The sequence below is a fragment of the Phacochoerus africanus genome, chromosome 6 (assembly GCF_016906955.1).
Source record: "Phacochoerus africanus isolate WHEZ1 chromosome 6, ROS_Pafr_v1, whole genome shotgun sequence".
In the NCBI taxonomy this organism is placed as follows: Eukaryota; Metazoa; Chordata; class Mammalia; order Artiodactyla; family Suidae; genus Phacochoerus; species Phacochoerus africanus.
Window position 1 is genome coordinate 94,388,224 of NC_062549.1, and position 25,564 is coordinate 94,413,787.

A 25,564-nucleotide genomic window follows, 5' to 3' on the forward strand; every position below is an offset into this window, starting at 1 on the left:
CACGGTCTAAGGGGAGCTGTATCCAGCGGCCTACGCCAGAGCCCCAGCAACGCCAGATCCGAGCGAGTCTTCGACCTACAACACAACTCACGGCAACACCGGATCCTTAACCTGCTGAACGAGGCAAGGGATCGAACCCGCAACCTCATGCTTCCTAGGTGGATTCCTTAACCACTGAGCCATGACAGGAACTCTAGCTGACTCTGGCCTTGAAGCTGGGCAAGTCCAGGCCTGGCAGGGCCTGCAAGGTGCAGCCCCGCAACATTTTTTTTAACACATGTCCGAGATGAGTCTGAATCATGTGGTCTGGGGACCACACTTTGGAACACACGCCCTAGAACATCTATGGTGTGATAACATCATTTATAGTCATCCAGCTTCCATGAAAATCAGGCTGATGTCACCGGGTGTATTTAATGTGAATCAGTCTTTATTCTGCACTTGTGTGGTGCTTTAACAAATTCAACATACAAGATAGCATTACATATCGTAGGTTAGCGTTACAGCATTACGCAATTTCACACCATTTATGTTAGCTTTTTCTTCGTCTTTTTAAATTTGACACATTTATTTTTGAGTTTCATCTTTACAAGAGAAGACACAAGGTAAAGAAAGACGACCACATCGGAGAAGGATCACGGTGAGGGCAATGTCACTATTGTGGCCTTATTAAAAGTCTTCCAAGAAAAAGGACTTACTTGCATTATCCCCTCTCCTGAGCAAGCCGCCCCGTCCCACGAACCAGTTCTAACTGTTTTCACCTCCAGAGCACTGTTCCCGCACCTATCCATTTGGCAGCGCTCCCGAGAAGAACTGAAGGAAGAACTAACACATGAAGGGACTTTTGTTATTAAGAAAAACTCTTGCCTTCCCAAAGGAATCAAGATGTCAGCAGAGAAGGACTGACTCTTGGAAAATCAGAAGTGACCATTCCCTAACCTCTTCTGGACCATGAGTGCCTTGTGCAAAAGCTAGAATGTGACTCTCTTGTCTTTCCACGGACCCGAAGGAGGAGGCTTGCCTCCTCCACCCTTATCAGTTAGCTCTGGGAGGAACAAATGCGAAAGCCAAAGTCAGCTAAGAACCTTTGGGACAGCAAAGTCAAGGGCACGATGGATCAGGCCCGAGTGAGGAGGGAGGAACCCTTTGCTGTTTTCTGAGAGAGGCATTGAGGCAGCTCCTAGGCTACAAACTGCTGGTTCCTCCCCTGTCACCTCACCACCCACTGCTCAGAAGACCCAAAGAATGCAAGGAATAAAGCTATGAGGGGACGGGGAAGAGAGGAGTGGGGTGAGGCTGTTGTCCCAGACGTGTGTCAGCAGGAGCTACAGAGGCACACACAGCAGGGTAAAGACCAGACTATCTCCACCTGTTGCTTTGCATTGTTTCTGGGAAGGAAACCAAAGCGGTTACTCAGCGATTTCTGATCTTTAGACATTAAGGCGATGAAGAGGAACCATTGAAAATTTTTCCTAACGGGGCTTCGGAATGCTCCTGTCAGATTTACATTAACCTATCTCCAAATGCATTTTTAGAAAACAAAAGAAGTTTTTTTTTTTTTTTTTTTGCTACGTATGATACAGTATTTACATTCCATGGAGCAGAGGATAGAGACTGGTGGTGGGAACCCAAAGGATGGTGAGATTGTGAGTCAGATCATGGGGGTGGGGGGCTGACGGGGACAAGAGCAGAGAGGGGGGCTTTGTGCCTGCTCAGAACTGCTCTGCATTGTCAAGAATCCAGGTTTTAAAAAAAAAAAAAAAAAAAAAAAAGAACTGGGGAGGGGACAGATTGGTTTTATATCCACAAGAGTTAAGGGAACATCAAAGACAAATCACCACTCTCTCCATGGAGACTCAGCTTTTCAACTCCCTTCTCAGAAGCAAGTCAGGTGGTGATATTTTTGTCTGAATGGGGACTTTCAATCTTGGCCAATCTTCCAGGTCTTGGTTCAAGCTGCTTTCTCATGTGAGTTCCTCTTCAGGCTGGTAAGACTACCTACTGACCAGGCAGGCTGACTTATTGTCAATGAAGTCTCTGCCATCTGAAAAGTCTCACCGTTAGAGATGTTACTGGACGAGGGGTAAGGAGACAGGAGATGCTCATCTCAGCAAGATGCTGACTCTCTCTCCCCCTCTACTGTCCACCGGCAGAAGGAAGATTGAACGCTGTGGTCCCCCCACCCCTTCATCTTTTCTTGAGATTCCCAAGTCCTAAGAACGTGTTGTACTTAGTCCTAGGCATTTTGTCCCAAGGGAAAAGATGTTCTGGAAGAATCCAAGTTGTCTTTCTTATTCATTTAGTCACATGTACGTATTTTACTCATTTAGTTATTTTTAAGAGCCATTATTGAAAAATTTAAGGAGAAAAAATAATTACTGAAGGCCCTTTTCCTTATGAAGCATAACTAACCTCATCTAAGCTACCTAAGAAGACTCCAAAGCTTCTTATAAAAAAAAAGAAAAAAAAAGAAAAAAAAAGACTCTAAAGCTTCTCAATGGTCAGCATTTCTGGGAAAACAAAAGCCAGTTTAATCCTTCAAACCACTGATGGTTTCTAATCCATCAGCCAACAAATGGCTGTTGCTTCCAGACACAGCTACACAGGGAGATGCCAGCTCATCGCATTTTCCCGTCCCTGTCTTCCAAACCTGCAAACAGCTCTTGGGATCAGCTGGACGTGCTCACTGACACTATCCTCTGGCTGAATTTGAAGTCCCCCAAGCTCTTTTTAGAGAGGTCATTTAGTTTTATAAACTCACAGTCTACCTAATGAGTTTGATGATGTCTTTGTGTACGTGGTCACAGATTAATCAAGGACTGCCCTTTACCCCTTCAGAGCAGGAGCACGGACAGCAGCAAACACAGCCGATTTCTCAGTCTTTCTTCTGCACATCCTGCCTTGTCCATGCCTGCCACCTCTGTTTCTTGGCTTACTCCAGACCTCGGGACCTCGAGCTTTAAAGAGCAGAGATGCAAGAGGTCACAGGGAGAAAAGATGGGGATGATGAAAAACATGAGGTTTTACAAGAGCAAAATATTCTTCCGCAAAGGTGGGGAGTGAAAAGAACTCTCCAGAGAAGCCCGATAAAAAGAGACCAATTTCAGGTAATCAGCAAATACGATTCGGCACAAAACACAATTTTCATGGATTAAAATCTGTACCTTGGTATTGGCAGTTAGGCTAATTTCTTCAGTTTGTATTAGACATGCAAGTATAAGGTTACATTGTTATATATAGACTCGTAGAGGTCTTTCCCTCTCTCTTTTTTTTTTCCCCATTCGAAAAAAAAAAAAAAGGATTTTTCTAGTGCCTTGCAAAGGAGAAAAATCAGCATCGCTAAGAACTGATCTGCAGCTGTGGTCATGTGGGGCGTTCTTTGTGGTGGTTGTTTTGTAAGAAATTTTCTTCTACAACTAAAGGGAGGTTTTGAGTCCGCTTCTCTCGGGCACCTCTCTCCCTCGCCACGTCCCCCTGCCCAGCCCAGCCCTGGGGAGGGGTTGGGCGGGGGCGGGGGAGGGAGGTTAGAGGCGAGGAGAAGAGGATTAGTACTCGCTCAGACTGTGCCACTTGGCCACAGGCTTGCGGGGACTCTCGCAGACCTCTCTCCAGTGTTCAGCCCCGCTGGCTGTGACACTGTGCGCGCCCAGGATCAGCCTCCCCACCACCTCATTCTTGGTGGTGCGATCGAAGTCGATGACGAGGAACTCGATGCTGATGTCGGGCAGGAGGTCGGTGGGGATGTCGTAGATGAAAGACTCGTTGAAGACTGGGTTCAAAGTGCACTTCTTCACGTGGGTTTTCTTCTTGGCAATGCGCTTTCTGCCGTAGTAGACGTTCACCTTGACATAAGGATCTGGGGCCCCCAAAGAGACAAAGAGAAAGGGAGACGGCCTATGACACAGTCCTCTCCTCTGTCAGGTGACCTCATGTTGGGGAGGAGGGGCTTCTGCTGTTTGTCTCCCTGCCGCCCCCCGCCCCCACTCCGTGCTCTTTTTGTGATTGCACGGTAAGTGCATACCGTGGTGTGTCTGCCCGGCTGGGCAAGGGGCCAGGGAAACGAGGCAGGCAGGGGACAGAAGAAGCACCTCGAGTCAGAGCTAAAGAAACCCCATGGCACTAAGAAGCATTTCAAGGGCACAGGGACTAACAACTGCCAGCAGGCTTTTTGAGAGGTCTCACCTGGACCAAGGGGACAGCATCCAGCATGCATATCATTTACGATACCTCACCAAACGTAAAGACCCCGATTGCTCACCCAAAGCACCTCCCTGGCTACATTCATCCAGCAGAGAATGTAGACAGAAAGAGGAACGAGTGGATGGTAAGAGGTGCCAGGGGTCCTGAAAAGTATATGGCATTGTCTGGGTCACAGGCAAGGAGTGGAGGTGGGGGCGGTGCAAGCAGATGGTGAGGAATAAGCTGGAGTTCCCATGGTGGCACAGTGGAAACGAAACCCACTAGCGTCCATGAGAATGCAGGTTCCATCCCTGGCCTCGCTCAGTGGGGTTGAGGATCCAGCGTTGCCCTGAGCTGCGTTGTAGGTTGCAGCTTCAGCTCAGATCGGGCGTTGCTATGGTGTAGGCCAGTGGCTACAGCTCTGATTAGACGCCTGGCCTGGGAACCTCCATATGCTGTGGGTGTGGCCCTAAAAAGACAAAAAAAAAAAAGAGAGAGAGAGAGAGAGAAATAGGTTGAAGTAAATAGCTGCTACCTGAGAGACCGGTGATATCCATCTTCGGCAAGTGTCTGGCTTTAAGGACCACCACTGTCATTCTTTGTGCCACAGGCTGATATGACAGGGACACCTGGAGCTCCCCTCTGCTAATGCACTTCTGTGGAGAAGAAATACAGTTGAGAATCCCAGCAGAGGGAACCGGCCACAGAAAGTATGTGGAAGGAGGAGGAAACATTCTCATCATAGTCCTGAAACTAAAGAAAGTCACTTGCATGGAGAGGCAGTGTAGCCTAGTGTGTGTAGCCTAGTCTCGAAGAGTGCAGACTCTGAAGCCAGACTGGCCTAGATTCAAATTCTGACTCTATTTTTTATCTGTAGGACCTGAGATGAGCTGCTTGGCCTCTCTGTACATCCGCTTCCTCATCTATAAGATGGAGATAAAAATAATATCTAGGGAGTTCCCGTTGTTGCTCAGTGGTAATGAACCCAACTAGTATCTATGAGGATGTGGGTTCAATCCCTGGCCTCACTCACTGGGTTAAGGATCTGGCGTTGCCATGAGTTGCGGTGTGGGTCGAAAACATGACTCAGATCTGGCAATGCTGTGGCTGTGGCTAGCTGTAGGCTGGCAGCTATAGCCCCAATTTAACTCCTAGCCTGGGAACTTCCATATGCCCAGGTGTGGCCCTTAAAGAAAAAAAAAAAAAAAAGAAAAAATATAGTACCTACTTCCCAGGATTAGTAAGAGGGTTCAAAATGTTAGAATTTGTAATACGTCGCAGTGCCTGTCACATAGCAGGTACCAGAGATGTGCATGCCATCCTGTTCTCTCATTCGGTTCTTGAGATAAAAAAGGTTTAAAGATTGTGGGAGTTCCCATCGCAGTGCAGCGGAAACGAATCCGACTAGCATCCATGAGGATGCGGGTTCGATCCCTGACCTTGCTCAGGGGGTTAAGGATCCGGCGTTGCCGTGAACTGGTGTAGGGCAGCATCTGTAGTTCTGATTGGACCCCTAGCCTGGGAAATTCCATATGCTGAGGATGCGGCCCTAAAAAGAAAAAAAAAGAAAGAAAAAAAAAAGTGGTTTGAGGATTGTATAGTGGGAGACAGAAAAGTCCTTGAATTTGAGTCTTAACTTTGCCATTTACTCACCACCTGGCCCCGGGCAAGTCCCTGGACTTTCTGGAGCCTGTGCCTCCCTTTCATGGGTGAGGATCCGCACCTGCTCCACCCACCCTAGGGTATGCCCCTCAAGGTGTCATCTCCAGCTAAGCTGCTTCCTCCCTGAAGCCCACAACTGTTTCCCCACCTTGAAATTTTATGCTAGGCTCTGCTATTTTGAGGTTGGGGAAAAAAAGCAAAAACAAAAACCCAAACTCTAGTTTTCCTGAGAACATTTGAAACATTTGGATACTTGTGACATGTCAGGTGCTGGGGATTCAGAGCTGAAAGTGCTTCCACGGCACTTATCATGCAGCAGAAGAGACAGAGCTGTAGACAAACATGTTTACTTGTCAGAAAAATGAGAAGCCTCAGGGCTGCTGGGAGACTCAGCCCTGCTGTGGGGACTGAGTATATGGAGGGTAAGACACACTGAGGCAGTGGGCAGAGAGAAGAATGGCTGGTTCCAAGGCTTTGGGTGCTGATGGGTAGGCTCTGTTCGAGGAACCATGAGAGGCGAAGGCGCCTGCTGTTGAGGTGCTGGCAGGAGGGAGGGGTCAAGAGTTGGAGAGGTGGTGGGTCAGGCCAGGGTGAAGGGCAGTGGGGAAAGGGTAACCAAACAGCAGAGCCAGCAGTAGCCCCAGGCGAGAGGAGGTCAGTAAGCAGAGAAGCGACAGTTACTGTTGTTGGCTTTTTTTTTTGCTTTTTAGGGCCACACCTGTCGCATATGGAGGTTCCCAGGCTAGGGGTCCAATCGGAGCTGTAGCCGCCGGCCTACACCACAGCCACAGCAACGCAGGATCTGAGCCTCATCTGTAACCTACAGCACAGCTCACAGCAACGCTGGATCCTTAACCCACTGAGCAAGGCCAGGGATCCAACCCACAACGTCATGGTTCCTAGTTGGATTTGCTTCCGCTGCGCACGATGGGAACTCCCTGTTGTTAATGTATTAATAATAATAATGTTCTAGTGAAAGCTGGAGATTGAACTGAAGCAGAGAAAGACCAAAGTCAAAAAGCTCAGTTGAGGAGTTCCCCTTGTGGCGCAGCAGTTAACGAACCCGACTAGCAACCCGACTCGGGTTCGATCCCTGGCCTTGCTCAGTGGGTTAAGGATCTGGCATTGCCATGAGCTGTGGTGTAGGTCGCAGACGCAGCTCAGATCCCACATTGCTGTGGCTGTGGTGTAGGCCAGTGGCTACAGCTCCCATTCGACCTCTAGCCTGGGAACTGCCATACGCCATGGGTTCGGCCCTAAAAAAACAAAAAGATGGGGGGGGAAATAAAGCACAGTTAAAGTGGCTGCTTCCATAGGCTAGCAAAGAAATGATCAGGTCTGAAACCATGGCTCTGGCAGAGGAGAGGGACCGGGGTAAGATATGTCTCAGGAAAAACTGTCAGGATTTTCTGGGTTGGGGCAGCTAATTGGGTGTAAATATATCGGAAAGGGAAGAGATGGAGTACTACTTCTAGTGGTTTCCAGATTAGAAAGTGGAAAGTGGAAATGAGTTCCCACTCTGGTACGCTGGGATCAGTGGTGTCTCTGCAGTGACAGGGACTCGGGTTCAATCCCCAGCCTGGTCCAGTGGGTTAAGGAGCTGGCATTGCTTCAGCTGTGGCATAAGTCGCAACTCCAGCTTGTTTTTGATCCCTGGCTTGGAAACTTCACATGCCACTGGGTGGCCAAAAAAAAAAGAAAAAGAAAAGAAAAGAAAGTGGAGATGAAACTGGGATAAAGAAAACAAAAGGAGGTGGGATTGGAGGAATTTAGGGCATAATAAATTAAATTTGAGCCAAAATAATTCTTCCACTGTCACATCTTATTCCTTGTATTCTTTTTTGTTGATATTTTTTTTTGGGGGGGGGGCATTCCTGCAACTTGCAGAAGTTCCCAGGCAAGGGATCAAACCCCGTGCCACGCTGGATCCTTCAACCACTAGGCCACCAGGGAACTCCTCCTTGTATTCTTCACAGATGCAAAGAAATGTCACCTACTCTAGGGATTCTTAGATTGAGCAAGATGAACCAAACTCACCACTAGCCTTACACAGGCCTCATCACCACCGAAAAAAGACTCCTGCACACTAAGTGCCAGGTGCTCTGAGAGCAGCTAGAGCTGAAAAGATGGACAATGAGGACCCCTACCGTCAGGAAGCTCACAGGCTAGTGCCCTACCTGCTCAGGTGTGTCTGGTGCAGGGCAACAGCAGCAAAGAATTTAATTAGCTCATTAATGAAAAACAAGGGGAAAACCCTAATACTTTGTGCTTTGATTATAAGTCTTAAGCCATCTTGAGGAATGAGACTGGGTTTAAAAAATTTCTTGAGGCTATATTTCATATCAGGAGCATATGGAAATGTCTCTCATAGGGCATAGCTTAGCCTTTAGCTGTTGAAATTTAAACTTAGCCTTTGGCTTTTGAAATTGAAGTTGAAAAGAGGACAGACTTTAAAAAAAGATTTTCATGGTTTTCTCTGCTAGATTGAAGCCCCCCATCTTTTTCTTATCCATACATATATAGTTGACTCTTGATTATATCCACAGGAAGTACCTTCAGCCAGTTTAAAATTGCAATCGGCTGTACAGCAGAAATTGGTACATTGTTAATAAACTATACTTTAGGAGTTCCCGTCCAGGCGCAGCAGAAACAAATCCAATTAGGAACCATGAGGTTGCGGGTTTGATCCCTGGCCTCCTTGCTCAGTGAGTTAAGGATCCGGCGTTGCCTTGAGCTGTGGTAGGTCATAGACTGGCTTGGATCCCGCATTGCTGTGGCTGTTGTATAGGCCGGCAGCTGTATCTCTGAGTAGACCCCTAACATGGAAACCTCCAAATGCCATGGGTGTGGCCCTAAAAAGACAAAAAACAAAACAAAACTATACTTTCATTTTTAAAACTCAAAAAAAAAAAAAAAAAATCACAGGCTGGTTGCCTCTGCCAACCAGTATACCTCTGGGCCACTTCCTTTTGACATGAGTTAGAATGCAGTCAGAGAATGTAAACTCATTTTCACTATTAGCCACAACCAAATGGCATCAGGAGAGTGAGCCTGAAAAAGAAAATCAGATGCCTCCCCAAATATTCAGAACTGAGCTGTCCAATTTAGTAGCCACTAGCCACATGTGTCTATTTTAATTCATTAAAGTTAAATAAAACTAAAATTTTAGTTCGAGTTCCTACTGTGGTACAGCCACTGCAGTGGCTCAGGTTGCTGCAGAGGCATGGGTTTGAACTTTGGCCCAGTGCAGTGGGTTAAAGGATCTGGTCTCGGAGCTGCGGCTCAGACTCATTCCCTGATCTGGCAACCTCCATATGCCATGGGTGTGGCCATAAAAAAAAAATTTAGTTCCTCAGTCACACTGGCCATATTTCAAGTGCTCAATACCCACATGTGGCCAGTGGCTAACATATTGGACAGTGCAGATATAGAACTATCACCATGGAAAGTTCCAGTGGATGGTGCTGATCTAGAAAGCAATTTTGGATTATTTGGGCCACTGCTCCTTTTCATTTCCATGAATAATGAATGTTAACTAGATTTGATGTCTTTCTCTGGGACCATCCTTGAATATTGGTATCTAAACATTAAATATGGAATCTTTTTTTTTTTTTTTTGACTGCACCCACAGCAAGCAGAAGTACCTAGATCAGGGATCAAACCTGTGCCACATCAGTTACAATGCCAGATCCTTAACCAAGAGGCTACCAGGGAATCTTTAAATATAATCTAACTTTATATATAGAAGAAAGCTAGGTTAGGTAAAAGGGAAATTTAATTTAAAAAACAATGTTATTTGTAAAAATAACATTGATTACAAGATTATACTTAGGTTTTCTGATTATTTAAAACTCTGTTTCCTAGGGAGTTCCCTGGTGGCTCAGCAGGTTAAGGACCTGGTGTTGCTGATGTGACACAGGTTTGATCCCTGGCCCAGAAACTTCTGTATGCCGTGGACACAGCAAAACAAAACAAAATTCTGTTTCCTAAATCATCCATTACAGCAAAATCACCCTAATCTAAATCCCCACGACCCTTTCCTTGTTCTTTGGGAAAGTGGACCACTTCTGGTTACCCTCATAATCACTTCCGCCCCTAAATCCCTGCTTAAGCCGTTGTTCTCCATCTGATCCCCACCCGCTTCACCTTTGGCCATTGCACACGGGCAGAATGCCCATCCCCATTCAGCGGCCCCTTTGTGATGCCCAAGTCTGCAGCCACAACACCACCTAAATGCCATTCCATTCTGCACTGAAGCCAGAGTTTCAAGTCCCCTCCTCCCCTCCCCTTCTCTTTCCATCCAATTCCCATTCCAAGGGGCATTGTCAATGGCGCTTTCTCAAGGGCTCTTTGTCAAGGGCTGGGAGCAAACTCTGTTTCCCAGCCCCGCGGCCTAGTGAGGTAAAGACTCTGTTGGGGGGCAGGCGAGCAGAAAGACAAGGCGGAGAAAGGGTTTTATCCGTGCCTGACAGAGCTGGGAGCCTTTGCTCCCAGAGAGCGGGATCCTTTGTCATTCAGTGCAAAAGAGGAACAAGAGCAGTCGTCCTAAAGAAGACATTCAGCTGAAGGAAATACTTAGGGAAGGGATAAGCCTAGTTCTGATCATTAGCAGAGCCCCCCCCAGAGTGATTTTTGTAGCCATAAAATCTCCGAACTCAGTGGACTCAGGCATCCTCAAACTTTTATTGGGGCGAGAAGTTCAGAGTGCTACCTCCACATAAATCACAGTCATGGGAAAACAAAAGAAACAAAACCCTCGACATTCCCGAATCCCCCTTTGTCTTCTCCCTGGCACAGACACATAGCCACTTTCTTTATTGTTTATTTCTTTATTGTTCCTGCAAAATTGACATTCCTTTTTCTTTCTCTCTTGTTAGTCCCTTTTGACTAGACTGAAGGACCTCGAAGGTCTCTTATAAATCTGAGATTTTAAGAATCCTCTCATTCCCATGACCACGGTCCCAGGTCATGAACAGCAATCTGGCCGTAGAAAGACAGGAAATGGTTTGGAAAACAATGGCCTGAAGAAATTAGGAAGAGTCTAACAACTCGCTATTATCCACTTTGTAAATCACTTCTTTCCCACTGCCTCCTCTTTACCCTCAGGCCTCTCTGCACCGCTTCACTTCTCCTGGTAGGGGAAGTGTTCTGGGAATGTAAATAGACTTTTATTTATATCTGAACAAAATATTAGAAAAAAAATCTGCCATTAAAAAAAAAAAAAAAATCCAGTTCCGAAGTCCAACTCAGGGACTCAGAGCCTTTTGGGCGTTCTAGAGTTTATACTATGAACTTCTTTCACAAATAATCAAGTATTAATTTTTTTTTTGACTTTTGTCTTTTGAGGGCTGCACACGCAGCATATGGAGATTCCCAGGCTAGGGGGTCGAGTCAGAGCTACAGGTGCTGGCCTACGCCACGGGTGCAGCAATGTGGGATCCAAGCCACATCTGTGACCTATTCCACAGCTCACGGCAACACCAGATCCTTAACCCACTGAGCAAAGCCAGGGATCGAAGCTGCATCCTCAATGATGGTAGTCAGATTCGTTTCCACTGAGCCATGACGGGAGCTTCTCAAGTGTTAATTTTTAATCTTCTTAAATCTTTGAGTACATTCATCAGAGCTGAGAGTGCTCTCATGAAGTGACCTCATCAGCTTTCATGATCCAGCCTCGAGGGATACGGAGCCCAGAGGAGATAAACTGCTTGCCCAGAATTAGGCAGTGACACGAATAGCCAGAAATGATGACTAGGGAGTTCCCACTGTGGCTAAGCGGTAACAAACCTAACTAGGATTCATGAGGATATGGGTTTGATCCCTGGCCTCACTCAGTGGGTTAAGGATCCAACATTGCCATGAGCTGTGGTGTAGGTCATAGACATGGCTTGGATTCCACATTGCTGTGGCTGTGGTGTAGGCTGGCAGCTGTAGCTCTGATTCGACCCCTAGCCTGGGAACTTCCATATGCTGTGGGTGCAGCCCTAAAAAAGGAGAAAGAAAAAAAAAAAGAAATGATGACCAGTCATAGGCTTCTTCAACTGGACAGCACTGTAATAATGGAAGACAAGAGCTGAGTTTTCCAGAAAATTCAGGTCAGGAAATGCAGTTGGGGTGGGAGATTTTCTAGAGAAATGCAATTCTCACCAGTTTCTACACAGTGATCTTTGGCTCCATGATTATAAGGGGCTGCCTTACACAGACCAGGAAAAGCTCTTTTTTTTTTGGTCTTCTTAGGGCCGCACCATGGCATATGGAGGTTCCCAGGCTAGGGGTCCAATTGGAGCTATAGCTGCCGGCCTACGCCACAGCCACAGCAACACCAGATCTAAGCCGCGTCTTCGACCTATGCCAACGCTCATGGGAACACTGGGTCCTTGACCCGCTGAGTGAGGCCAGGGATCGAACCCACAACCTCATAATTCCTAGTCGGATTCATTTCTGCTGTGCTACAATGGGACTCCAGGAAAAGCTCTTCATAGATGGTGTAGAATAGTTCAAAGCAGCTCTAACTGACAAGCCAATGGGAGCTCCAGAAAGAGCAGACTGTTGGCTACAGTAGGGAGGACTTAGGGTAGACATTTAGAGGCAGCTCTTCCAGGGAATCAGGGGGACAAGTGACTACAGAGATGACAGCCATGACCCAGGATGGAACACAGCCCTGCCCACCAGCGCTGGTGGGGGAAAGCAGGCTTAGGGAGCCTGGGAGGCTGCAAGGCTCTGATGTGGGGCTGCACAGGCTCTGGGTGTCCTGTCTGGGGCCTCTGCCAGGGGATGTGTGGCTCAGGATCCCAGCCCTGGCTTATCCCTCCTGAAGGGAGTTAATAAAGTGGAAAGAAGCTTGGTTCTTGCCAAGAGCCCCTGGCAGTTTAGCAAATGCCATTGTCTGTGCTCCCTGCCCAGTGTCCTGGATTTGAGGCTGTTTTGTTCCCAGCCCAGATCGGCCCCTTTCCTTGCCAGTATCTTCCCAGCTGCGGCTTGGCACAGGGCCATCCTTCACTCTCAGCCGTGAGCTGTGTGCGCACAAGCTGTCTGGAGGCGGCTGGCTAGTTGGTGGCTTTCCTAAGGCTGGTGATGCAGGGAAGGCTGTGCTGGGAAGGAACCTCCCTGTGAGGAAAGCTAGATGAAGGCAGGGATTGAAACACTGGAGCTGCTGGAAAGGGGAGTCAGGAATCAGGGGAGTGGGTTGGCAGAATCTGGAGGAAAAGAAATGGAGGGAGAAGGGAAGGGATGGAAGGAGATGAGACAGGTCACTACTGCAGCTTCTGTCCAGCCCTTCTGACTCCAACCTCAGAGGATACAGGAACTGCTGCTGTGCTGGACTCGGGGATGTGTCATTGTGTCCTGGCAATGGACCAGTGTTTATGCCCTGACCAGGCGCCTCTAGTGTTCTTTAAAATGTGTGGACTCCCGCCGGGCCCCTGTGAGGCAGAGTGAGTGTGACATGTGGCCACAGCACACCTCTGGGCAATGGCATGAGAGAGGAAGAAGCCTCCTCCAGGGGCAACTGCTCCCTGCCTGCCCTCCTCAGCCTGGCGCAGCACAGTGCCCATTGTCAGTGGCCGAACCTTGCCCCCGGGAGCTCACTGCACACTCAGCCCCTGCTGGCCTAGAATCATTTATCCAGTCCTGAGCCTCCTGCCTCTCACTGAGTCTAGTGTGGGCTTGCAGGTGTGGAGAAGGCAGTAAGAGAGTGGAAAAAAAACCTGTAGGCAGGGCTCTTTCGGGGAAATGTGCAGTTTCTAGTGGCCCTGATATCCTTTCTGAACCTTCTACCCTCTTCTCCACTGACCCAGGCCTCCTTTGTCTCCCTCCACATTGTCAAAACAAAATATAAATATCTACAAATCACATCTCTCTCCCAGGAGTCAAACGTTACTAAGAACAATAATAATTAATAATAATGGTTACCATTTATTGAAGGTTTATTATGTGCCAGGGACTATGTAAGTCCATTATCGATCTTAATTCCTATAGGAAACTGAGACTTAGAGAATTTAAGCAGCTTGCCCAAGGTCCCTTGGCTGGTGGAATTTAGATTCAAACTCAAGTCTGACTTCGAAAGTCCTTGTTATTAACCACTTGTGTTAAATCCTGAAAAAGGAATGAAACTCTAAGTTTAAAATTTCAACATAGCGTATTTCTTTCATAGCACTGCCCATACTCACTATGTGATAATTACCAAGATTTTTTGTCTTTCTCCTCCTCTGAAGTCAAAGCTCCACATAGGCAATAATATGCCAGGTATAGTATCTGATTTGATCCCAAAGGAAGGCAGTATGATCCACGGCATTTTACAGATGGGGAAACAGAAGCTTAGAAGGGTTACGTAACTCACCCACATCGATCACACAGCTGGAAGATGAAGGCAGGTAGTCAGGCTCAGGAGCCCTGTGTCTAACTGCAGAACCACACTCTCTCCTCAATTGAGGAGGAAATACATGATCTAGGGGCTGGGGGGTTACAGTTCTCGTACCCCTGAAATGATAACTCAAGAGCCAATGCTGGGAGTTCCCGTTGTGGCTCAGGGGAAATGAATCCAGCTAGGAACCATGAGGTTGTGGGTTAGATCCCTGGCCTCCTCGCTTGGTGAGTTAAGGATCCGTCGTTACTGTGAGCTGCGGTGTAGGTTGCAGATGTGGCTCGGATCTGGCATTGTTGTGGCTGTGGCTGTAGCTCTGATTAGACCCCTAGCCTGGGAACCTCCATATGCCACAGCGGAGGCCCTAAAAAACAAAACAAAACAAAAAAGATTCAATGCAGGCCTAGCGGAGAGAAGGCAGGAAGGAGGGTCTCACCTCCCTCCTAATGCAAAGGAAGGAGAGGAGGAACAGGGAGAGAAGACCTGTGGCCAAGGTCTGGGCCTGGGAAAGGGTCCTGAAGGGTGAAGCAGGTGATTAAGCTGCACTTATGAAATGGTTATTAAAAGTCCTATACAATGTACTCAATATACTACTTACCCTTCCAGGTTTGGGATGGGAAGGGAAAGCTGAGGGAAAAATGACTGAACTATTTTCATGGTTTCTCGGCCAGGAGAAATTTCACCAGCGGAAGATAACACATTATTTAAGGCAAGTCCCCTAAAGAGTCCTCATATCCCGGACATGATGAGGTCTAGGACTGGTGGCCCAGCCTGCTCTCAGCAAGCTGGATGCAGCATCAGGATGCCAACCACTAAGTGACATTTCATTTCATTTTGTTTTATCTGCTTTTTGCATTTTAGGGCTGCATCCACGGCATATGGAAGTTCCCAGGAGTCTAACCTGACTCCAGCTGCCAGTCTACACCACAGCTACAGCAACACCAGATTCAAGCCGTGTCTATATGCCACAGCTCACGGCAACACTGGACCCTTAACCCACTGAGTGGGGCTAGGGATGGAACTCACATCCTCATGGATGCTAGTTGAGATCTTAACCCGCCGAGCCACAACGGGAACTCCTTAAGTGAACCTTCAGAAGCTATCTGCCATTCTCTCCTCAGGAAGTTACTTCTTGGAGGAGACCTAACCTGCCAGGCTCTCTATGGTATTTTGATCACTGCTTATCTTCAAGGGCCACGAGCTCGCTACAGCTCCTCTTTGCCATCCATCCCACCCCTCCCCCCTCATTCCCTTCTGTCCCTCAACCTACCATCTCCCCCCAGCCCCCCACCCTTCCGCCTCACCTGGATGTTCCTTTTGATGATGTCCCTGGTCAGCTGGACCTTGCCCGTGCTGGGGTCTACTCCAGCCAACGGCACCATGACCTCCCCAATGACGTCATCCCGGGAGAAGCGGTCAAAGCTGAGGACGAGGAAGTGCAGTACCAGGTCCTGCAGCTGGCTGTAGGGGATGCCGTAGAAGGTGAAGGTCTCGTCAAACACAGGGTCCAGGGTCTTGCGCAGCACTCTGGTCTTCACCCGATGCCGCTTGTCGGGAAGGATGGTCATTTTGATGTAGGGGTCAGAGCCCTGGGTCTGGTCATCCATCACCGGCAGCCCATGGGCCTCTTGGATTGTCACCACCAGGGCTTTTTTCGGGAAGTTATAGTCCACTGAGAAGGTGAGGGATCCTAGCATGACATCCTCCTCTGGAGAGGATGGAGAAGTGGTTTTGCTCTCCCCGGGAGTCAGGCTCGCAATGGGGCTCCTCAGTTCTTCCCCATAGTCCACTTTGATGGGTAATTGGTCTATACAAGATCCAGGGCTAGGGCCCCCAGGACCCTTGTCTTGGCCCAGCAGGCCAGCCTCTGCTGCGTCCACCAACAGGTTCCCACGTCCACCTTCCCTCCCAGGGCCATCTTTGTCTCTCCGCACTTTGATGATTTTCTTCTTGTTGCTCAGGGTCTCTGGGTATATGCTGATGCCTTTGAGCATGTGAATAAACTTGTACGGTGGGGTCTTGTGCTTCTTCTCTGCCTGCTGATGGCAGCATGTCCAGACAAAGACGGTCACGGAGACACACACCACCAGCACTGAGGCCCCGATGAGGCCGGCTACCACTGGTGACACATCTGGAGGTGGAGACCAGAGATAGGTCAAGGTGGGTGGACCTCAACCCCTGTTCAGAGCACCCTCTGGCTGGGGCCAAGCTAATCTGCGATCTAGCTTCCAAAGCAAAATTTGCTCATCTGCTTATGAACTTCCCCCCTCTCTCGGAGATGCCCTCCCCCATTCTCTTCAACCCACGGCTCTTTCTTTCCATCAGACGTGGATGGCATATGTCTCTTTTCTTTTTTTGCTTTTTTCTTCCTTTCTGCTTTTTAGGGCCACACCACGACATATGGAGGTTCCCAGGCTAGGGGTTGAATCAGAGTTATAGCTGCTGGCCTACGCCAGAGTCAAGCTGCGTCTGTGACCTACACCACAGCTCACAGCAACGCAGGATCCTTAACCCACTGAGCGAGGCCAGGGATCGAACCCACAGCCTCATGGTTCCCAGCGGGATTTGTTTCTGCTATGCCACGAAGGGAACTCCAGAATATTTCTCTTTTCTGTAAAGCCTTCCGTGAAGGGCCCCACCTGATTGCCTGTTCTTTTCTTGGCTGTCCCCCAGCACTTATGGAGTTGGTTTGCTTAAATTGAGTGAGTGTTATCGGTCACCTTTTTACACGAGAATCGATTTACCTCAACTGTTACAGAAGGACATGAACTATGTCTGGTTTTAGGAAGATATTCCACAACATCCAGCACAGGGTTTGCAATTGTGGGCTGTGTTCACTGATTGACTGACAGGTAGGGTGGAACAATGTGGGACTGGATGGTTTTGGCAGGGTGCCCAAGGGTGGTAAAAGTGGGGTAGGTGGTAGGAAGTAGAACTCTGGGTCTAAGTACCTTTTTTGTTTGTTTTTTTTGTTTTTCAGGGCCACAGTTTTGGCTTATGGAGGTTCCCAGGCTAGGGGTCTAATCAGAGTTGCCAGCCTACACCACAGCTCACAGCAATGCTGGATCCTTAACCCACTGAGCGAGGCCAGGGATCGAACCTGCATCCTCATGGATACTAGTCAGATTCGTTTCCACTGTGCCACCATGGGAACCTCTGGGTTTAAGTACTTTTGAAATATGTTTCAAATTTCAGCTCCCAGGTATTTAAAGTACAAGTATTTTAAATAGGAAGAAATACCATAGAAAATGTCAGACCTTTGCTCCAAAGTCCCCTTCTTAGTAAGGTCTTCCCTAACCACCCTATTTAAAAGTGTAATCTTTCCCATCCTGGAGACTCACACTTCCTGGCCCTGCTTAATTTTCTCCACATGTCTTATCATTCTTTCTCTCTCTCTCTCTCTCACACACACACAAGAATATATATAGACATACACATGTAATTTTACTATTTATTGTCTTTTTTTTTTTTTAGGGCCACACCCATGGCATATGAAAGTTCCCAGGCTAGGGGTCCAATTGAAGCTGCAACTGCTGGCCTATGCCACAGGCACAGCTATGCCAGATCCAAGCTATGTCTGTACCACAGCAACGCTGGATCCTTAGCCCACTGAGCAGGGCCAGGGATGGAACATGCATCCTCATGGATACTAGCCGGGTTCATTGCTGCTAAGCCACAACAGGAATTCCTATTTATTGTCTATTTTTACTAGAGTGTAAGTTTCCTAAGGACAGGGATTTTGTCTGTTTATTCCTGTATCTCCTGCACCAAAAACACCTAGCAAGTACTTAATATATATTTGTTGAGTAAACAACTAAAGAGAAACAGATTTTTTTCCTTCCCTCTTCCAGTTTTGCCTTTTCCTGTATACACTGGCCCCCTGACTTACATAGTTAGGTTTAGGGATTTCTTCCCCTTTACATGCATTGAAGCCAAATTGAGTTTAGGTCTTAAAAGATTTGGATTATCCTCATTACGTATCAAAACTCATGAGAGAAGCATTTCCTGACTGCCCCAGATAAGATGAGGTCCTCATCACGCTGCTTGATTTCTCTTTTTTTTAAAATTGTTATTATTATTATTTTTTAAATTAAAAAAATTTTTTTTTGTCTTTTTGCTATTTCTTGGGCCACTCCCGCGGCATATGGAGGTTCCCAGGCTAGGGGTTGAATCGGAGCTGTAGCCACCGGCCTACACCAGAGCCACAGCAATGCAGGATCCAAGCTGTGTCTGTGACCTACACCATAGCTCACGGCAACGCCAGATCGTTAACCCACTGAGCAAGGGCAGGGACCGAACCCGCAACCTCATGGTTCCTAGTCGGATTCGTTAACCACTGCGCCACGACGGGAACTCCCCTTGATTTCTCTTCATAGCACTAACTACCTCTGATTTATATTTATTTGTCTGTCTTCCCTCACTAGATAAGCTTAATAAGAATAGTGACTATCAGGGAGTTCCTGTCGTGGCTCACTGGTTAATGAATCCGACTAGGAACCATAAGGTTGGGGGTTTGATCCCTGGCCTTGCTCAGTGGGTTAAGGATCCAGCGTTGCCATGAGCTGTGGTGTAGGTTGCAGATTTGGCTTGGATCTGGCGTTGCTGTGGCCAGTGGCTACAGTTCCGATTAGACCCCTAGCCTGGGAACCTCCATATGCCACAGGCGCAGCCCTGGAAAAGGCAAAAAGACAAAAAGACAAAAAAAAAAAAAGAATAGTGACTATCAGAGTTCCTTTGTGGTACAGCAGGTTAAGGGTTTAGCATTATCCCTGCTGTGGCTCAGGTCACTACTGTGGCATGGGTTTGATCCCTGGCCTGGGAACTTTCACATGCCATGGGTGTGGCAGAAAAGAAAAAGAACAGTGACTGTTTTGTTCACGGCTGTATTCCCAGGTCCCAGTAACATGAGGCACATAGTGAGTGTTGAGTGAACAAATGAGTCAGTGAATTCAAAACAGCTTCCACTTTAGGAGGATGGGATTAGCGGGTACAAACTATTATATGTAAAATAGAAAAACAATAAGGTCCTACTATATAGCACAGGGAATTATGTTCAATATCCTGTAATAAACCATAATGGGGAGTTCCCGTTGTGGCGCAGTGGTTAACGAATCCGACTAGGAACCATGAGGTTGTGGGTTCGGTCCCTGCCCTTGCTCAGTGGGTTAACGATCTGGCGTTGCCGTGAGCTGTGGTGTAGGCTGCAGACGCGGCTCGGATCCCGCGTTGCTGTGGCTCTGGCGTAGGCCGGTGGCTACAGCTCCGATTCAACCCCTAGCCTGGGAACCTTCATATGCCGCGGGAGCGGCCCAAGAAATAGCAACAACAACAACAACAACAACAACAAAAAGACAAAAAAAAAACCATAATGGAAAAGAATATGCAAAAGAATCTCTTTATATATACATATATGTATATATATCTGAATCACTCTGCATACACCAGAAACTAACACAACACAACATTATACATCAACCATACTCCAATAAAAATAAGAAAAACACAGCTTCCATGGATTGGAAAAAGAGAATTAAATCACTATGGTTACACATAACAGAGATACATGTAAAATTCTATTTGGCCTTCAAAACCTATCCATGGGTAAGAGGAGACTTTGATGAGTCTTAGCAAAAATAACTTGGTAATTTAGGTGATAACAAACTTAGAGTATAATTAGGCTAATGCTAGCTTATACTATCAGTACCCTGTCCAAATCAGAGGAGGGGTAGTAATAATTTCATCTGCACTGGTCACAGGACACATGGAGTGTTCTATCTGGTACTAACCAGAATAACAACTGCTCTTTTTGTGTACATTTATGATATCCCTGCCAGGCCTTGTGCTCGAGCTTTCTCTCTCTGAATGAAATAACTCATCGAGTGGGTACTATTAACATCCCCATTTAGGAGTTCCCTTTGTGGCACAGTGGAAACCAACCCAACTAGTAACCCTGAGGTTTTGGGTTGAATCTGGCCTTGCTCAGCGGGTTAAGGATCTGGCGTTGCCGTGACCTGTGGTGTAGGTCACAGATATGGCTCGGATCTAATGTTACAGTGGCTGCGGCATAGGCCTGTGGCTACACTTTTGATTCAACCCCTAGCCTGGGAACCTCCATATGCCATGGGGTGCAGGCATAGGCCTGTGGCTACACTTTTGATTCAACCCCTAGCCTGGGAACCTCCATATGCCATGGGGTGCAGCCCTAAAAAGCCTATATATAAATAAATATATATTTATTTATATCTCCCCACTTTACAACTGAGGAAGCTGGACTCAAACCTGCTCTGGGCCATATAGTAGCCAATGGAAATGATGGGATTTAAACCCTAGTTTGACACCAAAGTGTGTCTACATCTTGGATAAGCAGGATAGCAGAGGACCTGGAAATCATATCAAAAGAGGAGAAACTGAAGGAACTGGGAGTTGCGGGGGTCTAGGAATAATAACTTTATTCAATTATTTAAGGCATTTTTGCTGGAAGAAGATCTGATGTGATCTTATTTGGAGGGTAGGTCTAACAGCAGTGAGTGAAGGCTATAGGAAGACAGATTTTTGACTCAGTGAAAAGAATCCATTTATTGTTAGAACTGCCTCTCATTGGCCCAGATTGCTTCAGGAGGCAGTGAAACTCCATTTGAAAACTTTCAAAGAGAGGTTGGATCACCATGGGTCAGGCATATTCTACAAGAGATTTCCTTAATGGGGATTGGACTAAATGTCTTGGAAATTCATTCTACCTCAAACATGCCATGGTTTTATGAAAGCTGGGACCAGGTAAGAAAAGAAGGGGTTACATTTTGAATTAACATAGATTAGGAGTAAAGCCATTGACAAAATAAACCAAGGTGACCATGTCCATGGCATACTGAATAATAATAGTATTTATTCTCAAAGAATCAAGGGAAATAAAAGCTGATAGGGAGAAGTTTCACAAAATGGAAGCAGCCTTGGTGGTATGCTCCTTGAGAGTGGGCAGATATAACATCCTGTTCTTCTTCTTTTTTTTTTTTTTGTCTCTTTAGGGCCTCACCCAAGGCATATGGAAGTTCCCAGGCTAGGGGTGAATTGGAGCTACAGCTGCCAGCTGACACCACAGCCATAGCAACGCAGGATCCTAGGGGCATCTGCAACCTACACCACAGCTCACCGAAATGCCTGATCTTTAACCCACTGAGCCAGGCCAGGGATTGAACCCACAATCTCCTGGTTCCTAGTTGGATTCATTTCTGCTGCGCCACGAATGGGAACTCCCATCCTGTTCATCTCTGAATCCCTGAATCTCTTGCATCTACCAGGAGTTCAGTAAATATTTGTTTGAACAATTGGTTGGATGCAACTGTCAATCACAAAGCGCACAATTTGAAAAAGTGGCTTTCCATTCACCTATCAGAGACTTTTCTGAAAATTGCTTGCTACTGATTAGTAAAACTGAACTTTGATGATCTCTATGAGAAGAGAAAGCATGGAACGATCAAGACAAGTAAATTTTTGAGAATGATTTGAAAGGGAGCTCTAAAGGCTCAGGATGGGAGGCATTTGAGAGATCCTTTTGGCTCTACCATAGATTTACTCTGTGATCCTGAGAGATCCCACTGCTGCTTACAATACCTCAGCCTTTATCACTAGAAAATAGAGATGGAGCAGGTAAAAGAAAAGAGGATTTGCATCTTTCAAGAGAATAGAGAAGGAAAAATAGAGAAACAGATGAATCCACTTGTAAACTATCTAGGTGATCTCCTCCACCCTGTTTCCTGTTTTGGCCCTCCTTTCTTCTTCATTCTAGTATTTGCTAACCCCTGCCTCTCTCTCTAGCCCCCAAGGCAGTGAACTAGAAAAATCAGAGATGCTGAAACTCAGGACCCTCTGTCTAGCTTTTGTCAAAAGCTTGGTGGGAAAAGGAAGTTGGAACAAATGGCTGAAGTGAGTGTTTTTCAAGTAGTTGTAAACTGCAGTGACCCATGCTGCTTGCTCCTTTTGTCCTCCAAGGTCATGGATAATTGAGTATTGGCTTGGTGTATCTCTCAAGGGCTATGGGGTTTGAAATATAGTACTTTATGAGATATGTGAAAAAGCACAAGTAGCAGTTCTCTGTGGAGGAGATCCTCTGTATGGATTTAAAGATCTGCAAGACACATCTGGGCTTTGTCCAACTCTTCAGCCTCTGACCAGACCTGCTTATTGACAGTTCCTTTGCTAAAATAGCTTTTCCCTGTCAAGTAGGCCAGCGTGACACAGTGAAATGAGAAGAAACTTTGGCATCAACTGGAAATTGGTTTTAATCCTAGAACTACCCTAACTAGTTTGTTTGACTTGAGCCATGTTATTTTATCTCCCTTAGCCTCAGTTTCCTGGGCAAATATACATAATAATGAATACACAGGAGGGTATTTGTAAGGAGTAAATAAAATGTAGTACATAAAACACTTTTCTTTTTTCTACTAATACTCCTTCTCGATGAGATCACTACATTATGCTCTACACCATCTAACTTCCCAGGGAATGTGAAACTGCAATTAGAGAAAAGAACATGTTGGAAAGAAGGCATAAGAAGGAAAAGGAAGAGCAAGAAGAAAAATCACAGGGTGCTCACATGGTCACAAAAGGGACATCTATTTTGGAAATTTAGAACTCAAAGAATAAAAAACGCAGAAGGTGAAGTGGAAGAGAGAAAAAAAACAAAACAACAACAACAGAATCAAGATTTAGGCCTTGGGGAATCAGCGGGAACAAGGAGTAATGGGTGTGATCTGTTGTTTTGTGTACTTTCTCTGATCTGATGGCTTCTTCCTGGCATTAAGGGGATAGAGCACACTGGGCTCTGTTCATTTCCATAAACCTTTCGCTGGAGTAGGAAAAGCCATTTCCTAGTTGGATCGAGGCCCCACCCTAAACACTGGAGTCTGGAGGCTCAAACCTGCTGGATTGTCTGAGGGATAACTCTCTTAAGGGAAATGACAGCACCCTTCGCTGACAGCAACTCTCACTGGCTTCTCCCGTCCAAACTGGGGTAGGACTGAGGGCGAAGCAGGGCAATTCTTTTTTTATTTTTGGTCCAGGAAAGCATAGCACAGGAAGTTTGCTACCCTAGCACATTTTGGAGGAATCTCCCAAGAGGAAAAACTTTGCTGCTTCTCGAGCTTTTCTTTCCCATCTGCTTCCCTATTTTCCACCCCACTCGCTGCTCCAGGGAGCGTAACTGATCTCCGAGCCCGTAGGGCTGGGTCGGGGACCAGCGGCTCCGAGATGACGTAATGCTTTCTCTGGTACACAAAGCGGCCTCCCCAGGGCTCAGCCTTTTTCGCCCCTCCCCCTCCGGCCTGGATCAGGCCCCCGCCAGCACCAGAGCGGGTGAGTCCCCCTTTTTGAAAAACCAGTCTAGGGAAACAGGGAACAAAGGCCCGGGAAGAAGAGCCTAGGCGCTGCCAGGAGGCCCAGAAATAGACATCACGTCATCCCCTAGCCCAGCAGCGCCAAGCGCCATTTGGTAGCATAGGAGGACCCCACCATTACGATGCAGAATAGAAATTGCAGGGCTCACGTTTTCTCCTAGCCCCAGCATCCAGCTGACCGGCTTAAGGAGTGGCTTGCTTTTGGCTCTCCACCCCCGCACCCTTCTCTCCCCAGAGGCCGCCACCTCCCCTGGCTCCCAGCCACACAGCCCACAGTCTCCAAGCTGCCATCTTGATGCCCCATCCCCCTTGCCACCTCCCTCCCTCGCAGCCCTGAAGGAGTGGGAGGAGGAGGAAGGGGCACCGCCCTGCGTGCCCCAAGGGGGAGGGCTCGGCCTACCCCCCTCTCCTCCTCCAGAAGGAGGGGTTCACATCCTCCGCAAGCTCTCTGTTTCTCACCTCCAGCAGTGCTGACAGTGCACCATACAAGGTTTTAGCATCCCGAACCTCCCCAACCTCGGTGTGGCTCTGGCCTTCCCAGCCCCTGCAGCCCATAGCTCAAGTTCAGGTCTGCCCACTGCCTACTACGCATCACCACAGGCCCGACTTTAGAGCGGATAGCACCTGAAGGTCCTGGTCTTGGTTTCACTCTCTGCCCAGCCCCTGGGCTCCCTTGGTTTTGCAACGGTTTCGCCTACCCCAAGCTTAGTTTGCCAGATTCTACTTACCAAAGCTAGGTCGGATATTGGTGATCTCAGCCATGTCGTAATCGGAGGCTATTGCTATTAACGCGTTTGCAATGGTCAGGCAACTCTGGGAACCTCCGGTCAGTACCTAGGCCGCCGCTGCAGAGCGCTAGGTCAGGGGAGGGGGAAGGTATCTGGCGGACGCCTCCTGCGACGGTCTGGCCCCTGGTTGCCAGCTGCGGTCGCCTCTTAAGATGCTCCAGGGATGCTCTGAGCTAAGGATGCAGGTGCAGCCAGACTGGTCCTGATGCGAGGTAGGCCCCGCCTTCTTCCGAACGACCCTCGGCAGAAGGCTCCGCCTCTGTCCGAAAAGTTCCGGAAGGCGAGCCCCGCCCCTTTCCGGAAGACCTCTGGGAGGGGCCCTCTCCCTTCGCCAAGATTTCCAGAGAATGAGACCCCGCCCACTAATGGGTTGTGGCTCTGTAAGGCGAAAACTCTGTGGCTTAAGAAGTGTAGGTAGGTATTTTATCATATGAGAGCCTATAGATCTTGTGATTCCGGTTCCCTGGGCTTAATATAGCAACTGAATATTCTGGCCGAGGGGGACCCAGGATTTTGGAAAAACAAAATTCTATCTTGCCTACATTCAGTATCAATTGCAATTATTATAAGTTTATGAGACCACTAAAGAATATTTTGAAACCCTTCTTAAACTTCAGAAACTCTGATTAAAGACCAAACGTGGTGATGGTTGCAGAGTTCTGAAAATTTAGTGAAAATAATTTAATTGTATAAGTAAAACGGCTGGGTTTTGTGGTGTGTAAATTGAAACTGTTTTAAAAAAGGACTAATGAAGAGTGCCAAAGTTAATCAGTGTTGGATATTTCTCTTGTAAAAGCTTCAAGTGCTTAGGGCTGCTTAGAGAAGTTTGAGAGAGAGAGTGAGGGAGGGATGGCGGAAGAGAGAAAGTATGGAGAGAGGCAGTGAAAACCAACAGATCCGTGTATTCTGTAGATCCAAAAGCAGGACACAAATGAAACTCCAAGCTTCTAGAGACTTCCTTGGCATTCGGAAGGTTTAGGGTGATTCAGGTTAGCGTCAGACTACTGCAGGTTATCTCCATGATTACATCAATTTCGTCATTCATTTTGGTTGTTGTTACTTTCATCCTATCCGATTCTGTTTACAGACAGGATCAGGTCAAGTAGATTATTTAAATGCATAAGTATTTGTTGGTGGTTCACCTGTAAAGTGAGAGAGTTGAATGTATTTTTCCAGCTTTGACA

General features: G+C 47.2%; 1 protein-coding gene across 2 annotated transcripts; it reads right to left on the reverse strand.

Annotated features, from left to right (window-relative positions):
* Nucleotides 1-408: 408 nt before the first annotated feature.
* Nucleotides 409-24,641, reverse strand: SYT11 (synaptotagmin 11). Of its 2 annotated transcripts, none has more exons than XM_047784344.1 (4): nucleotides 24,321-24,641; nucleotides 15,508-16,334; nucleotides 4,715-4,835; nucleotides 409-3,856 (listed from the first exon to the last, which is right to left on the reverse strand). In XM_047784344.1, exons 1-4 carry the CDS (start codon nucleotides 24,352-24,354, stop codon nucleotides 3,546-3,548), a joined length of 1,293 nt encoding a protein of 430 aa, XP_047640300.1. In that variant the 5' UTR covers nucleotides 24,355-24,641; the 3' UTR covers nucleotides 409-3,545. The 2 variants fall into 2 exon arrangements, with proteins under 2 accessions (XP_047640300.1, XP_047640299.1); XM_047784343.1 differs by having other exon boundaries at nucleotides 4,712-4,835; nucleotides 24,321-24,639.
* Between the last annotated feature and the right edge of the window lie 923 nt (nucleotides 24,642-25,564).

Bases quoted from the DNA above. Each gene is read 5' to 3' on its own strand.
- SYT11 (XM_047784343.1), bottom strand. From the start codon at position 24,354: ATGGCTGAGATCACCAATATCCGACCTAGCTTTG. The intron at 16,335-24,320 runs GTAAGTAGAATC...CTCCACCTCCAG, and splicing joins CAATATCCGACCTAGCTTTG to ATGTGTCACCAGTGGTAGCC. The intron at 4,836-15,507 runs GTGAGGCGGAAG...TCTTCTCCACAG, and splicing joins TCATCAAAAGGAACATCCAG to AAGTGCATTAGCAGAGGGGA.